The 17,573-nt window shown below is 47.1% G+C and overlaps 1 protein-coding gene across 2 annotated transcripts in view; it reads left to right on the top strand.

Annotated features, from left to right (window-relative positions):
* TECPR2 (tectonin beta-propeller repeat containing 2) overlaps positions 1–17,573 on the top strand; it is a 616,143-nt gene that overhangs the window by 89,376 nt on the left and 509,194 nt on the right. For both annotated transcript variants that reach the window (XM_085626337.1, XM_085626336.1), the window contains exon 3: positions 1,403–1,656. In XM_085626337.1, the coding sequence (XP_085482463.1) occupies positions 1,432–1,656 (225 nt within the window). In that variant the 5' untranslated portion in view covers positions 1,403–1,431. The remainder of the gene's footprint in view (positions 1–1,402; positions 1,657–17,573) is intronic.

The raw sequence follows: 17,573 nt of genomic DNA, 5'->3' as shown, positions 1-17,573 counted from the left end.
ATTAATTCAATATATATTAAAAATTACTTTTACCTTCCGCGCAAGCCATTCTTCTAGCTTTGTGGGCCTGAAATTGTCCGAATTGTCACACTTGTAGGAGGAGTGTAATGGTTAGTAGTTGTGTTGTTACTATCATTGGAAGCCTAGCAGTGGCAATATGTGGTGCAAGGTGCAGTGGCCTCCTGATAAGAGCCTTGGCACTTATTTATTTTGCAAATTAAGTACTGGGGTGCAACCACCACTTTAAAAGTACTATTAGATTTTGAGGCAATAAGGAGCAGAGGTCTGCTTGCTACCTACCAGGGACAGGACTAAGAAAGCTGTGACGTAAGATGTTCTGGTTTGTGTTCTCGCCAGAACTTTTTGTGTTCCTGTTGTGGAACCCTGCCCAGCCATGGCTCTCAGCCTAGCTATGCTTGATGATACTGAGCTTTAAAACAGTCATTGATCAAGCCTAAACATAGTGTAGAGAAACAGTAAAAATGGTGTAATTACTCCAGTGGCAAGGAGATTTTAGCATGTCTAGTTTTCTAATCTGATTCTTTGGCACTAAAACTCAAGGCTTCATCGAGATCCTGACTTCAACTTTTCTGACCTTGTGGAGTTCTCAGCAGCAACAACATCCTGTCTTGCACCACTGAAAGATTTCTACATTTAGAAAAATGACTGACTTAGAAGGTAAAACAATTTACAAGGTAAACTACTAGTTCTTACCCTTCCCACTCCCAGGCAAAGTCAGCCTGAAAGTGTTCTTAGGACGCAGTCATCTGGCGACGTATACTAGCATTGGATTTAGTCTTCCCTATTATTGCTATAGACACAGTTTGCTTTTTGTTTAAGCATTCACACTTCCTCATCCTTTTCCCAGTTTGGGTTGTTTTTTTGCTGTCTTTTTAAACAGTAAAGGTTCGTTATACGAAATATTTTAAAAAGCCCTGTGCTTTGTACCTCAAATACAAGAGTTGAAGCCATGATTTTTTACTGAAACTTGCTTTTTGCTTCTTGGATGTTGTGTTATTTAACTGTATGGGGAATATGCATTGATTTTTCCTAGTTGATAATCTAGATTCTCAAAACAAGGTTAAACCAAGAAAAGAAATCTAGTGAAATGCTACTTTCCTTCTTAAGGCTTTATCAAAGACATTAATTAGTCTTCCATGTTCAGTACCTACTTTCATACACATGTAGGATAACCAAATATGGATGCAAGTAAGATTTGTTATAAAAAACATTTTTTGCAATAAGGACCCTTATAGGTTGTTTATCATTTGATTCTCTTCTTTTGATTAAAAGGTGTCTTTTATAATTATTTCTGATGGTTTGCAGTTTGTTTTTCGAACACCTTTGATAGGCAGTGGAGTTTCCTTGTAAACGCTGACCATACTTCTGTTTTGTGTTTCAGAGTGATGACTGGGCCTGTTTGTGACTGCCATGGCATCTGTCTATGGACCTGGAGATGTTGTGTTTAAGGAATTTTGTCCTTTGTATTCCATTCTCAATGCCATCCCTTCAAAGATCCAGAAAGGCTTTCGATCAGTTCTGGTTTACTTAACAGCTATTGATGCCAATGGGGACTATATTGCTATTGGCAGCAGCATTGGGATGCTGTATCTGCATTGCAGACAAACCAATCACATGAAAAAATACAACTTGGAGGTAAGCATAAACGATTCTAAGCTTTAAGAACAGGTTTGGCTTACATGAATTCTCTTTTAGAAATCTCTACATGTAGAGAAATTATCTATATAGTGCCCACATTGTCTCCTTATTAATCACTCAAGTACAGCTGCATGATGAACCATTACATTATATATTGTACTATGTGTTTGTCGCTTATCCCAATTTTATAACTAATATGGTCAGCAGTTGAAGATGTTATGTATTACTAATGCACATGGTCAAAACCAACATCACCAGAGCCCTACCAGGACTGCTGTAAACACTGAAATGTACCATTGTATAACCACACCAAACCCCACCCTAATTTATGTACAATCCCCAAACTCTAAAATCTTTAAATTACTCAAATAATATAGTCCCTGCAGCTTTTGTTTTAGTTTGGTTCAGCATTATTATCTCCTTAACCCAAGGCACCTTTTCATATGCACTAGAATTAAAAATTGCAATACAACTGTTAGGAGTACCCAGATCTGACTCCAGTAGGATTAAGATCAGCATACTGCTCATAAGCCACCATTTTCACAGTAAACCAATTACCAGTACCTGGATAATCAAGTCCTTTAGATTTGTACCACTGTGGCACTCTATGATGGTGAGGATCCACTATACATGTAAAGTGACGGCATCTAATTAATTCTAGTCCAGTTGTATTTGGCTGGCATTAGACATAATTGATCACGTGAAAATAGTTTGGCCCTCCCAGGGTTGGCCTGCAGGATGGAGCAATGTAAAGGGTTATCAATATGGATACCTCCAAATCTGTCCCTCTTCCTGTGCCCTTTGCTTCACACCACAAAAAAAGTAATTTCCACAAGATAGTCACTCTGATGAAACCATCAGGACCTAGTTTGTCTTCCTTTCTTGGTTACAGTATTAATATCTGGATTAGACATTAGGGCCTCTTTTGTTGAGTGTGAATAGCTTACACTTGTTTATCTTTTGCTTTTATCATGGCCTCATGTGTTTGTGTGTTCTGGATGCTTTGGTTGCAGATTCTTAACTTACTCATCAGTTGGTCTCTAGTGGCTCTGGTGTCTCCCCTTATTTGTGGGTGCCCTTTCTATCTGGACATATAACTGTGCTTACGGTAATTTGCCAGAGGGAGGGGGAGGAAGGAGACACAGCGGGGAGATGGGGAGAACTGTACCCAATGTCCGGCTGGGTAGGTGACGGTCGGGGGGTGAACCAGGGCCGATCTCCTCTATAGCTGTCTAGCAGCTCCACCGGGCATCATCCATGTTGCTCAGGTCTCAGCAGTCAGGAATAACGAGAATAACCGTTTTTCATGGTTACAATAGTTACAGTTGCATAGTCAAACACAGAAGAACAAGTCCCCAATAGAGGAATAGAGGGAATGGGGGAGGGGAGTAGAAACAGGGGGCTGGGAAGCAGATCAATTGTGGCAGATCTGCAGTGAGAGAAAAGTACCTCATGGGGGACCAAAAAGTTAGAGTAAGCGGACCCATAACCAGATGGGGTCACATAGTCACTAAGTCCAGTGCCAAATTCAATCACCGCGTTAGGTCATCTCGGCAATGTGTGGGGAGCACAAGGAGAGGGTGAAAAAAGGGAGCCTCATTAGTGGCCATTAATGTCTGGGGGGGGAGAGCGCGTCCAGTGGGGGCCATCCTGGGGCAATGGACAGGTAGGTGACCAGATTGGTAACACAAGACGTAGACCGGCAGCCCATAGCAATTGTAGAGACCGGTCGTTGCTGACAAGATGGTGGACCCAGGTCTCGGACTCTCCAGCACAAAATGGAGGGACAGCAGACCACTAAAAATCGCAAATCAAAACCAATGATGCGGTGCAGAAAAGTCCTCAGAAGCAAAGCAAAGCTTCATTGAGGACCAGTTGGTCCTCGGGGCTCAGCTGGGCATCTCGCCGCACCGGACTTCTCCCCCTATGCAGGAAACCATGAACGGGGCTCTCCCCTGTCACCACTCCAGCCGCTGCGAGTCCAGATCGAGGGAGACCTGCCAGCGGGATACACGCTGCGTGAGGGATTCAGTTGGGCCTTACTGCTGCTCGCCACCAGTCTGCGGGGGGAGTGCACTTGCCTATCTCACTCTAGACCGCAACTTCCGCCGTCCCCTCCTCTTGCACCGGGGCGCCACCGAGCCCTCCCGGGCGCCTCAGGCTGCTGACCCTCAGGAGACGCCGACCGGCGCCATTTTGCACTGCAGCCGCCGAATGGCGTCCAGGGTTCCTCCGTGCCTCCGCTCGCAGCTAGCAAACTCAACCGCCGGGAGCTCCAGCAGCCGCCCAGCGCACCGGAGGTTCTTTGTTGATGTTAGGAGGCCCGAGGGCAGCCCCTTGCTGTGCTGAATCGGTGGAGGGCGGCGGTGCTCACTAAGATCGCTACCGCTCCGCCGCCATCTTGGACAATGCTCGGATGATGCCTAACCTCTAACTCAAGGCAACATGAGCAGGTGAGTGCGTAGTCTGCTCAAGGGTGAGGTGCTTTACCCAATTGATGGCGGTGGTACTTGCTGAGGTTAGTGAACTGGCTTGGTCAGTAAAATATTGGAGATGAACACACAACAGGGACCAGATCTCCTCTAGAAGCCTGTGATTGTTGATAAAGCCCTTGTAAGGCTAAAACCTTACCTCCTGCCACTACGGACCCTATCATGGTGGCACCAAGCTCACTCATCAATGTGGCGTCTGCTGTGGTGCCGCTGACTATCTCTGCGGGGTTTCCACTCCTACCATGTCAGGCTGAGGACGTGCTAGTGCCATCAACAGGCTCCATATTGGAAATCCTTGTTTCCTGCATGCTTGGTTTTCGAATACCCATATGCAGGAAAATGTTTTAATAAGGACAGCACCTTTACTCTGCACACATAAACAGCTTCACTATATAGTTTTTTTCATCCTTTCATCAGAGCAGAAGTAGTCTTGTACAATTCTTTTGGGATCCCTGCAGGCCCCATGGCCTTACCCCATGCTGTCTTTCGAATCGTTTGGGCAATTTCATCCGTTGTGGGGTCAGCTTTCATAAGGTCTGTATCTTCAGTGTAGAGAGTGGGAAGCTGTAGGTCCTGGAGGAGGTCATGGGAGTTGCGAATTGTTGCAGTACCTGCCGGGCATATAATTGTTCATAACAGTCAGTGATGGCATTCGCTATATCGTGGGGGTCCTTGAGAGTCCTCCCATCACCCTGAAAGATTTCAGTGACCCATCTACTCATCTTTTCTCTCTTATCAAGCCATACCATCAGTTTCCTGGCCTTGTCTCCCATTTCATATATACGGTGCTGGGTCTCACCATAGCTAAGTCTCGCGGCATCCGTGGTCAGGTCTCTGACTATATTTTTTTTTATAATATCAAATTAACTTGTCTGGAAAATACAATTTTACCCTACTGTTTTCTTCCCAATCCAAGATAGAAGTCCCCTTTTGTTTTAAGCTCAAATCCTGTTCTGCACTATAAAAGGAGCTCCATTGTGAAGCCCATTTGCGCCGCTAGAGTGCGACTAAAGAAGATCACTACAGAACAGAGGAAACACCCGTTGATTAAAGGGACGTGATTAAGGAGAATAGGAAGTTAAAAATCCACAGCCCCTGGGCCTTATGGGTCTCCATGGGCTTTTACGTATCGCACTACCCACAACTATTTGACGTTCTAATAAGATCTAAGAAGATTTCTAATAGTTTTATAGAACTGTCTGCAGTAAAAAAAAATGATGGCTGAAGGTAGTGGATGGGTCCTCATAAAGCCTGGCAAACATCTAGAGGAACCTTATTGATATCCCTGCTTAAGTACATGTGAAGCTTTTGACTACGCTCTTAGCTTTAAGACTACAAGAACTGATGCCAAAACTGTTTGACGCTGACCAAGTTAGGTCATTGCCAGGTATATTGACTTTTTATTAGCCATGTTAATTTACTTTGCTAATCAGATCTAAGAGGGAGACTGTGCTCCTATGTCTACCTCAATTCAAAAGCATTCAGTAGGATAGAGTGGGGGTTTATTAAGGATTCAAGTTTCGCAGACTGACACCCGCCCCCCCCCCCCCCCCGCCCCCATAAGTCACATTAAGGCGGTGAGGTGTCATGTAAGCCATGTATGTGTAATTGAATTGTATATATTTTAAGCATGTATGGTAAAAAATCATCTTAGGATAGTGCAGGACCCTGCACCATTCCACATCTGTAAGTTCTCTGCCCCCGAGTCTATCCCATTGTGCCCGTAGCCCACTCAGGGGTCTTACTGATGCCGATTGCAGAGCAACATAAAACCATTTAACTAGGTGCCCTGCCGTCCCAAGTCTGAACAGGGCATGCAATACTGGGTGTGTCTCTGGTTTGTCTCTCCCTTTATTCCATAGCTGCGCAAATGTACGTGCCAGGGCTTCATATTGCAGGAACTGGCCCGAAGGCAGTCCACAGTCCCCAACAAGCTCTTCAAACGGGAGCAGAGATTTGTCCAATCTGCCTCTGGTAAATACCCATGGTATATCTGACAGATGAGGTCTGACTTGTATGGAGCCAATTACCTGCAAATGTTGATGCTTCCAAAAATAATATTTCTCTCCCAAGCTCGGTTTTATTGTTTGAGCAACAAGTTATTTATTTGATGCCACATATTAGCTCCAGTTTCAAAGGAAGTGGCAGAAAAATGAGAATAGAAGCTGGACAGGCCACTAAACATATAGATGAGGCAGTGGGGAAGAGCTGAGCATCCTTGACTTTGTGCTCCACTCTCCTTCTTCATCTTAGATATTTATTGGACTGTTCTAGAACAGTTACATAACTTCCATGGCGCTTTGCCGTTCCTACCAATGTGGAAGGTCACTTTGAGAGGAGCCTTGATTAAACCCAGGAGATAGGCTGCCCCCTATGTTGGTCTCGCAGTTTACCAAGAGTACTTTGAAATTATGTCAAACAACAAGAATAAAGTAAGGACTCATCAGCTTCACTTCACTTTTATTACCTTAATCTGGGAACAGTGACTTTAGCTGGGACTAGATAGGTAGGCCTTCCTTCAGTTGCATCTAACTCCCTGTGCAAAAGCTCCCAATATTTTTTTAAGGGTCTGGCACAAGAAGATGGCAGATGCCTATGTATAGAGCTTCTACTCACCATCGCTAAAGCATTCAAATCCGCGCCAGCACCGTCTGACCCATCTGGAAAGCGAGTTGACCCCAGATATTGGAGAGGCTGATGGATACTCCTGGCAGACCTGACATTCTGACCAAAGGTGCAGCAAAGCAGAGTAGAGAGTGGTGTGTACTGCTAGAATGTCAACATGACTGTGCACACAGTCTGATGCAGAGACCGGAGTGCACTTCCAAAGAGAAAGTGACAAAAGTCTATTCACTGGTAGGGTTGGTAGAACCGAGGAGGGTAGTGGTCAGAGGCGATCTGCAGTGCTGCAGGGGGCCCATTGCTGGGAGTCTTCTCCTAAACAACCATATGGCACACAAGATGCTGAACATTCCTGATCTCACTCTGCGGGGAGCTGTTAATGTGAGCCAAACAAGTGGAGCAGCCTGGTTGAAGGTAAGGCATCTGGAGTGGCAGGTCCCTGTGGCAAGTTTCTCCAGGGTCACAATCGTAAAAAGGTGAGCTGCCTTGACTGTTCACTGCCTTCATCTGTTGTGAAAGCCCTGCTGGTACTGGGCTGCCCCGCACCTGCATGATCCATTGCCTTGCTCCTCCAGAACTCATAAGTCGATCCCGAAGTGACGAGACCTTATATTAGACCTGGATGCTGGAAAAGGGCATTAGTTGGTGGTAGAACACAACCAGGAGACGCCTACCTCTCGATATCCCCCCCCCCCCCTGAGGTATGTTCTATGAAGGACTTTTAGTTGGATTAGTCGAAAACGAAGACTGATAGCTGCTTCCCTTGGAGACATCACTGCTGTCTGCCAGTCCTCGTCCTCAATTTGTCCTATATCTGCTTGCCACCTGTCTCGCAGAGCCTGAAAGGGATCTGGCAAATTATTACAAAGTTTCCGATACATTAGTGATGAGGCTTTATCTGGAATGGACTCGGAGAGCAGCCAGTCCTCTAAAGCGGATGATTCCTGTAGGGTATCTAGGTCTGGAAGTGCTGTTGTGAGTGGGTGGCGGATCCGCAGATAGTGGAATATCTCCCCCTGAGCGAGTTTATATTTCTGTTGTAATTCACTAAATTCACTAAATGTGAGGAGTTTGCCATTCTTCACTAAATGGCCTATGTTGGATATTCCTATTGTGTCCCATTTATCAAAGCCTGGTTGATAGCACAGGAGCCCGAGTTTCTGAGTAGACCATAAGGGCGTGGCCTGGGTCTACACCCCGGTCCAACCCAGACGTTTAGTTACCCAATGCCAAATCGTGACTGTCTGCGCAGTTGGGCCCAAGTATCTCCCCCTCCAGGCCTTTGCATATAGAGCTCCTAAGCACCCCTCTATTCCCATCTGGTATCTGTCAAGCATATAGGCAGGGTCTATCGGGAAACGGTACAGCCAGTGGTTTGTAGCCACTAATTGTGAGGCCCAGTAATAAAGTCTTATGTCTGGATGTGTGATTTTCCCCCCCATCATACCACCCTTTAGTCAATTTGTGCTGTGCTATGCGAGGTGCTCCCCCATCCCATAACAGCGATCGGACCTCACAGTCAATACTTTTAAAGTACGATTCAGGGACCTTGTAAGGGCAGTTTTGAAGGATATATAAGAATCGAGAGCCAGCATTTTAAACCGTGCAGCCCTGCCCAGCAGAGAGAGCGGCAAAGACCTCCAATATTTAACATCATTGCTCAATCTGTCTAGGGGGACGGACAGATTTTTATCAAAAAAGAGTTGGGGATCCGGTGTAATATAGACCCCTAAGTATCGGAATCCATCAGAGGCTATTTCAATCTCACATCCTAAAGGAAGCATGGGGATCGGACCCCGAAGAATAAACAGCACCGATTTGGACCAATTAATGGCGTACCCCGAATATTTGCCGCAATTTATGAAAATATTTAACAGGCTACGTATTGAAGCATATGAGGACGCTAAATATACCAGGATATCATCTGCATATAGCGAAATCTTATCTTCGTGTCCTTCCGCCCATTTCAGCCTTCAAGTTGAGACGTCCCCTCTCACCCAGGATGCCAGAGGTTCAAGAATTAAGGAGAAAATCAAGGAGGTTAGGGGGCAGCCCTGCCTGGTGCCTCTACCTAACGGGAATATCTCTGGACACGCGGTTGTTGACTTTAACCTGACCCCTCTGATCCGTATAGAGAAGCCTAATCCACCCTAGAAACTTCGGGTCGAACCCCAGGCGCCCCAGCACCTTGAAAAGATAAGGCCATTCTATAGAATTGAACGCCATGGAGGCATCCAAAGAGAGCACTACTGCATTCTCTGCTATGAAGGTGTGGCGCCTCATAACATTGTTAAGGCGGCGAATGTTTAGAGCCGTATTCCTCCCCGGCATGAACCTGGATTGGTCCCCACATGGACCAACAAATGGATTATTGACACCAGGCGGGAAGCCAGGAGCTTTGCCAGGACCTTGGCCTCGACATCAATTAACGAGATTGGGCGATAGGATCCGCAACTATCAGTGGGTTTCGAATGACAACAATCGAAGCCAGACGTTGGTCTTCCGGCAGAATCCCCTTCTCAAGGCTTTCATTATACATGTTTTTAAGGTGGGGCACGACCAGTTGGGCCACGGACTTAAGAAATGTAATAGGGACCCCATTAGGCCCCATCGACTTCCCTGACTGGATACTATGTATAGCATTACAGATTTCGTCCTGAGTCAGATCCTCCTCCATGAAGTTTCGATCTAACTCTGAGAGGGTGGGTAGGCGTATGTCTTCGAGCAGTTGCCGGGAGTCCTCGGCTGTATATCGAGTTGAGGGGGTATAGGCCTTTTCTAAATGATCCGCAAATGCTTCCGCAGTGTCCTGCGGGTCCCCTTGTTCCCTTTTCTCCAGCCAGGCTTACATTTTCTCTGCCCTGTCTCCCATCTCATAGATCCTATGCTGCGACTGGAGTAATCTAGCCCGTCTCTTTTCCCCGCCAGGGTTTTGTATTCGAGCTGTTTAACAATCAATTGATGTGCCATGTCCGCACTAGGCGAGGAGGCATTTTGTGTCTCCAATTGCTGGAGCTGACAGTTTTGTTGCCTGACATATCCCGTTTTAAGCACCAGGGCTTGCCCTTTAAGCACTGCCTTAGCTTCCCATAATATCTGCCCCGAATCTACAGATCCAACATTTTCATTAAAGTAGTGGTCTGTCTGTGTAAGCAGATTCTCTTTGATATTAGGAATTTTGAGCAACCAGGAATTGAGGACAATAGTGTTTGCGATACCTTGTTTTGCAATAAGTAAGCTCAATCCACACTGGAGAATGATCCGAAATACCTCTTGGCAGACCACGTGGGTGTCTCAAATGTCCGACCTCTGCTAGATGTGTTACGCAATAGTCAATGCGGGACATGCTCTTGTGGGCATGAGAGTAGGCGGTGTAGTGAGTCAGGTCTGGCTGCAGGGTGCGCCATATATCTACCAGGCCCATGGCCCGCGCGAAATCCTCCATCTGCGTATTGGGCCACATCAGGGGATGTTGGGGATTTCTGTCTCTATGGTCATTCATAGTCATATTAAAATCCCCTCCCAGAATGAGAGTGCCTATGGGGAGATCGATCAGAATTTTCTCTAAGTCAACAAGCGCCTCTCTACCCAACGCAGGGGGAAGATATACCAAGACCACATTAAGCGGTCTCCCCTCCCAACTGGCCTCGCAAACTGCACTTTCCCTGAGGATCCGCCCATGTGCGGGTGGGAGTAAGTGCGAGGCTTTTCCGAACTAAAATACCAGTACCCCTCGAGCCTGAGGTGAACCCCGCATGAACCAACAATTTGTAACCCCACCTTGTAAGGGCCTTACAATTGTTACCCACTAAGTGCGTTTCTTGCATCAAGACCTGTCTTTTAAGATACTGCAACACCACCCTGCGCTTTATTTTGTCTCCCAACCCATTTACATTCCATGTTAGAATGGACAATGACGATTCTTTCTGAGTCCCAGCCATAGATCTTGTGTACAGAAAATAGGAAAACCTGTGGGCACATCATGAAGGGCAGCCGCCTCATTTAACATTTTCACAAACAGGTAGATAGACATATAAGAGCAGTCAAGTACAATCCGGGAGAGAACCACAAAAATGCATACTTTACAATTGAAATGAAAACAGAGATACTTCAATCTGACGCTTTGTGATGGAAAAGCAAACGTAAAACATTAACACTATATCCCCTCCCCAACTTCCCTCCTCCCTGCCCCCCCCTGCCAGTGGATTTCAAACTACCCACTCCCCAACAAGGCAGAGTGCCTGTCGCCCCACCCCCTATTGAAGAGGTGCTTGTTCGCAGCCATACCCTCCGCCGTGTTTGAGGATAAGATCACATTACACTGTATAGCAGGGATACTAAAGCTACTGATAGTAAATTCTTCATATCCTTACTTGAATAATGACAATACAATCACTTGGTATGGTCATGGGGAGATGCCCCAGTGTGTTCCACCGGAACCAGTGTCCCACCTTTTTAGCACCATGTATGGCAACTGTGTCCATACCAACCCCATTAATGCCGTGTATTTAGCTATTTGTCGTGGAGTTCATTTGCCTCCGGACTGGGTCACTCTGCTGCCCTGCATTGTGGTCCGGTCAGGAAGAACAGGGCTCCCCCGTTATGGTCTTTTTGTGGCTTCTCCACCCGACGCCAGCCATCCAGCCAGTCCCACGCGTCTTCAGGGGAAGAGAAGAACCATGTCTTGCCCTCTGATTCAATGTGGAGTTTCGCCGTGAAAAGCATGGCGTATTTTAACTCCTTGTCTCTCAGTGCCTGTTTGACCGCCATGAAGCTGCGACGTTCAGCTTGGACCTTTGTGGTGAAGTCCGGGAAAAAGGAAACCACACTGTCATATAGTTTAATCGGGGGGGGTTAGAGCGTGATGTCTAGAGTATGATGTCAGGATCTCGGAAATTAAAGACTCGCGCTATAATCGGCTTCCGAGGGGTCCCCGGCTTAGGTCTGCCCCCAGGGACATGGTGTGCGCGCTCGATGGAAAGGTAGTTTGAGAGCCGTTAGGTTGCAGCTGTTTCAGAATGAGGTCTTCAACAAACAGATCCACCGCAGGATCTTCCGCCCGCTTCACAGACTCCCAGGATACGCATGTTGTTTCTTCGGGCCCTACCTTCGTACTCATTGAGTAGCCCCTCCATTTTAATCTGTTGATCTTGCAATAGGGCAGTATCTTTATTTAACACAGTTGTAACATCCTCTACCTCCTTTACTCTGGAGTCCATTTTCCTGAGGTCCGCTCTAATAAGAGAAACCCCAATATTGACAGTGTCAATGCGAGTCTCCAGGGGGGTCCGTACTCCCGTAATGGCCGCCATAATGTCCTGGAGCGTCAATTCCTGCTGCTGAGGTGGGCCTTGTTGGCTGTCCGCGCCCTCTTGAGAGGCGGCATCTTTATTATCACTTACGTTAGACCAGGCAAATTTGACTAGTTTATTTTGTGCAGGTGTCTTGGACCCTTTCCCACGTGCCATTGTTAGGGCGCAACGTGTGTTATGTGGCCGATATGTCCAAGGGCGGTCCCAGTACTCGCCGCTGCCTGCCCATGGGGGAAAAAATTCCCTGTCGGCCTGTCGGGTTTCCCAGTCCACCAACCTTACTGTCTTCGGGGGGTAGGGTAGGGGCCCAAGCGTGGAGTAAAGCAGGTATAGCTCCTCTGCTACTAGAGGCCTGTAGGACATTTGTATGGTGGCAGCAACTCACCCACAGCCCCATGTGCTGCATGGAGTCCAGATTGAGCGCAAGGCAGAAACAGGCCAAGGTTGCATCAAGAACTTTACTCAGCAACTCTCAATTCAGGTGGGGAGTATGTACACCTCCTTTCAAAGTCCCAGCTTTTGTTTGGGGTGGACGCCACAGGACTGCGCCACTAATTTGTGCCTCTTGCCTGCACCAGTGGATTGATTACGCTGGTGTCAGGCCTTCATGGACTCCCTGTAGCTCAGAAGCGGCGCCGGAAAACGCCCCCGGGCCACCACTGTCGTTATTAACTGCTTCGCCCAAGACCTCGGCTGGATCTCTGTGGGGCTCAGAACGGGAAGCTCCGCTTCAAAGAGCCTCTCGCCGCTTGAGTGCCAGGCCGTGCACCCCCAGCACGCAGCGAATCAAGGCGCACCACCGCCTTCGGCCAGAACTAACTCTTCAGGGGGCCGATGGAGAGCAAGGGCTTATGTGCACACTCACCACCAAGGCGCTGTCCTCTCGGTTGTTGCTTGAGGCTGCCCGACTCCGTGTCTCATAAGGCCCGAAAAGCCGGGGCCTCCGTTGTGATCAGGGCCGATCTGCAGCTCTCGCGACCGGCGGTTGAATCCTGCCTTCTCCGGGCGCGCCCCCCGGGCCGCCGCCCATCTGCCAAGTGCGCCGCTGATCGTGGCTGTCTCCCGCAGCTCTCCCACGATGATCGCACCACTATGCCGTCACCTCGTTAGGCCGTGGGGCGAGGGCGCACCGCCATGTTTCTCCACAGAGCTCAAGCCACACCGGCGGTGTTTCGCTGGTTTGTCGGTGTCAATCTGAATTTCCTCCTCACACTACTCCCCAGGGCTCTGGGGCCAGAATCTCACTCCTCCTAGGAGTTGGGCACAGTATTTTGGCTGGATTGGTACAGGATAGGTGGATCGGGCTGTGGAGCCACGTTAAAGAGTGTGGCCATTACCATCGGCTGCTAGCCACGCCCCCCCAGGTAAGCATTCTAGAAGAGACCATGTATGAGCAGGTGAATGACTGCAAGCGACTTCATGTACCAAACCTGCACCAGGGCTGCCACAAACGTTGCGGAAGTATAAGATCAGTGCTAATGCATATTGGGGATCATCAACAGCACTTCAGAGATGACAGGACTGACAAAGCTCATAGGACTCCCCCATGACATGAGGCAAACATTTCGCTCCAGAATTCCTAGTCAGCGTCCACTTTACCTGAGGTTAAGATTTTATTATCAATAAAGCTCATCTGGAGGTGGTGACGAGGGTCCAATCTCTTTAAATGAAGGGTCGGGGGGGGGGGGGGCAACTCCAGTTATTTCAGGAGTTATTGATGTTTACACTGACCAGATGAAAAGCCTTCAGACCCCTTACTGATCACATATGAGACAAGGGCATCAAGTGTAAGTTGTACCTTCCCTTTAGAATCAAGTTCAGTTTAGCTTTTTCCAGAGGCCTACAGCCAGGGGCAAGAGACCTTTCTGAGCAGGCATCACTAGAGATAACTGATCTTGCCTTAGGACTGTTAATTGCTGGAGGTGACTTTGATATGATTATTTGTAAACAACAAGACCAATACCATCAAAGACTGGATAGGCACTGGCTATGTGTACCTAACCTCAATGGCTTTACAGCAGTAATCTATAAATCCTGTGCCCCCCAGATGGCCACCTCATTGACTGAATTGTTTAATGTGTTTAGCCGTTCTACAGGCATGACACTCTACATGGAGGAAGCCACAGTTTCCTTAATTCTCAAACCTAACAATAACACTACTTTGTGCATCTCCTACTATCCCATATTGCTGCTTAACTTAGATGCCAAAATCGTCATGAATGTTCTGGCAAGCTGGTTTGAGGTGCCGATGCCTTCAATGATAACTGCGAACCAAGCTGGGTTTCTAAGGGGCCACAAACGTAGCATTAAACGAAAGGCTCTACACCTTATGAGTATAGTCTGCAGCTCTGGATGCTTTTTTCGAAATCATTTGACATGCGTTCCATTAAATCCATAGAGAACGTTAAAAATGAGTTTGCTGTTTCCCAGACAGACATATTTGACTGTCCACAAATACTGTAGTGGATGCTACTATTCGGGATTAGAAAGGAAGTGATTATAGCAGTCACCCCTCTCTCACTTTCTTAATTCATTACCAACTCTTGGTTCAAACTCAGTGGGAGGAGGAGGTGGGCATTGCCCTAGATAGGAAGCACTGGGAAGAGGTTTATCAGAAAGTAAACCACTATGCTAGGCATACTTAGTGGTAGGAAACAACCCCAAAGAAATTATGTAGATGGCACTATGCACTTGTTGCGGTGGTTGGGATGTAGCTGAAAAAGCTCAATATCAGATATGTGGAGCTTCCCAAGACTCTGCATTTTGGGTGGAATCCTAGCAGAAATGAAACAAAGATTTGTAGAGATGCTCCGAGGCACCCATCAAGGGAAACATTTCACCTAAATTCACTGTGAGGGAAGACTCTGTCCTGCCTCTTATTAGCCCCCAATGGTTCTGTCACAACACACTTTTCAAAGCTAAATTACTTCATAGTTTTTGTCCCTTTCAGCGTTATTTTTGTTATGTAAAGCCCTCGAATACCTCCGGGTCTAGCCAGCACTATATAAAACTCAAATATATAAGATATCAGTAAATGTTATTCATACCTTTCTAAACACATACTCCAAGCAAATAGCACAAACTGATCGTGTTATTCTGTAATTTATTTTACGCAAAATTATTCTTGTATCATAAAAAGGTCATACACACATTATTATCTGGTGCAAAAAGTGAGACAAGGTGAAATAAAGTGTGTAGTATACATAAATCACAACAAATCCAGAAGGAGAGGACGCTTTTACAGCTATGCAGGCTGCGAGCCGACCGAAGAGCCCACGAAACAAACATTACCGTGACTCGAGTGTCTTTAATACACTGAAAATTTAGGATAGAAACGCCCGTATTTAGTCACGATTGATACCTCAGTCTATCGGAGAAAACTCCAGAATCTTCAGCGTTTATCCTTTAACACAACGGACTCATTGAGACAGTAGGAAGTGGACAACCCCTGTCTTTACATTATTCCATGACGGCACTGAGCGCATGACGCCATAGATGGTTAGAGAGTACGGTGTGCCCATCCATTATTGACTGTTATCAACCCAGGAGCTACTTAGGAGCTCCAATAAGAATCAAGTCAAGTGTCCACATACTTGATTCCTTTGGAACCGTATCGCCAAGGCTACACACAGTCTATCTTGTTTTGTCCTGAAGAAGACCCGCGTTTGATGCTTACATGTAGCACAGATACACAGGGGTCGAAATGTCGACGCATAATTAGAAGCACTACATTCCATTTTGATCAGTAAAATTGATTATGAATAATTCTAGGTCATTTTGAGAATAACTACATGTTTTTACTCTGTGCCTGAATGTTAATATCATTTATGTATGTACCCAATGGATTAGTTGTGATTTATGTATACTACACACTTTTTCACCTTGTCTCACTTTTTGCATCAGATAATAATGTGTGTATGACCTGTTTTTTTTTGTTGAAATCTGTTTTTATTTCAAGAAAATAACAAAGAGGGTCTATACATACACAGCATATTGCCTACAACCCTATGCAGGGCCGGCCGCATTGCTTAAGGGAGGCTTGGGAGGCATATGCTATGTATATCCATGTAAGTGTTACACAGCAAGTCGCCTCCAACCCATGGTGGGCCGTCCGCGTATTACAAAAAGCACAGCATAAGACAGCATCATGATGGAGCTTCAAGACCCATAGTCAACAGAAAGAATAGATGACCAAAAGAGAATATACAACCATCATCGGCCAACCGGGCCAAAACGTCCTGTTCCAGTCGTGGGTCAGTCGAGGCACAGAGGCACAAGTGATCCCGCAGAATTCACTCTCCCAGAAACAGGTAAGGGGCGGGTCTCCAGCCTTGTGAGGTGTCATCCAGGTGGGCAGTCCAGCACTGTCCGCCCTGCAGCTGGGGAGCTGGAGCAAATTCGACCCAGGAGGCAGAGCACCGACATCTTGAGGTCAGGAGGCATTTGCAAAACCCAGAGCCCTCCGCCACCAGCGAAGGCGGGGGACCGGTCAGTCAAGGAGTTGGGGGACGGGAGCTGGCTGTGGAACGCTCCCCCTCCAGGGAGCGGATGTGTTGAATAATGTCATTCTTGGCTTGCGAAGATGATTGCTTTCCAGATTGTGAAAGATGCCGGTGGCAGCTTACCGTGGACCAGGATGGTTTAGCTGGGGCCCGGGTGAAAGGCGGGAGACGCGTAGGGCTAGAGGGCAGCGTTAGGGAGAGGTGGAGAAGTTGTGCCGCCTCCCGGAGGGACCGCACCATCCGACGTCTGGACTCCCACTGAAAGATGAGGGCAAAGGGATGGCCCCACTGGTATGGAATTTTCAAACTCCTCAACTTGTCCGTCACAGGTCTGAAATCTCGGCGTCTCCGGAGCGTGGTGGGTGCGAGGTCCTGGTAGATCTGTATTCTGGCACCGTTGTAAGTAAGCTCCGGTTTAGAGCGTGCCGCTTTGAGGATTGCCTCCTTTTCGGTGAAGAAATGGACCTGGGTCAGGATATCGGGGAGGGGGTCCGCTCGGTTGGAAGGGCCAGAGACTCGATGCGCTCGATCCAAGGCCGGTGTGGAAGCGTCCTAGTCTCCCCAAACCTCATGTAGGAGCTGCGCCACATAGGTCATAATGTCTGTCCCCTCGGCCCCAAGAGGAACCCCCCGGATGCGGAGGTTATTCCGGCAGCTCTGATTCTCCAAATCCTCCTGTTTCAATTGTAGGTCGATGTGTTGCTCTTCGAGAGTGATTGAATGTGTCCCCCTGGGCACACTGGTGATCTCCGTTTTAGAGATGTCGATTTTGGAAAGCAAGTTCAATGAGAAATTATATGTAGTTTTAGCAATTTTTATTCATTGCGCTTCTCAGTATTCACATATTCGTAGTACATTGTTCATTCACGATGTCAAATGGTATAAAAACATCTTATAGCTCAGACGTTTTGTATCTTGTCCAATGCATTTCGGGTTCCATGAACCCTTCGTCAGGGACAAATCTAAAAAGCAATCATAATGAGGAG

Source organism: Triturus cristatus, chromosome 9 (genome assembly GCF_964204655.1).
Source record: "Triturus cristatus chromosome 9, aTriCri1.1, whole genome shotgun sequence".
NCBI lineage: Eukaryota > Metazoa > Chordata > Amphibia > Caudata > Salamandridae > Triturus > Triturus cristatus.
This window is presented reverse-complemented; position numbering and strand designations above follow the sequence as displayed.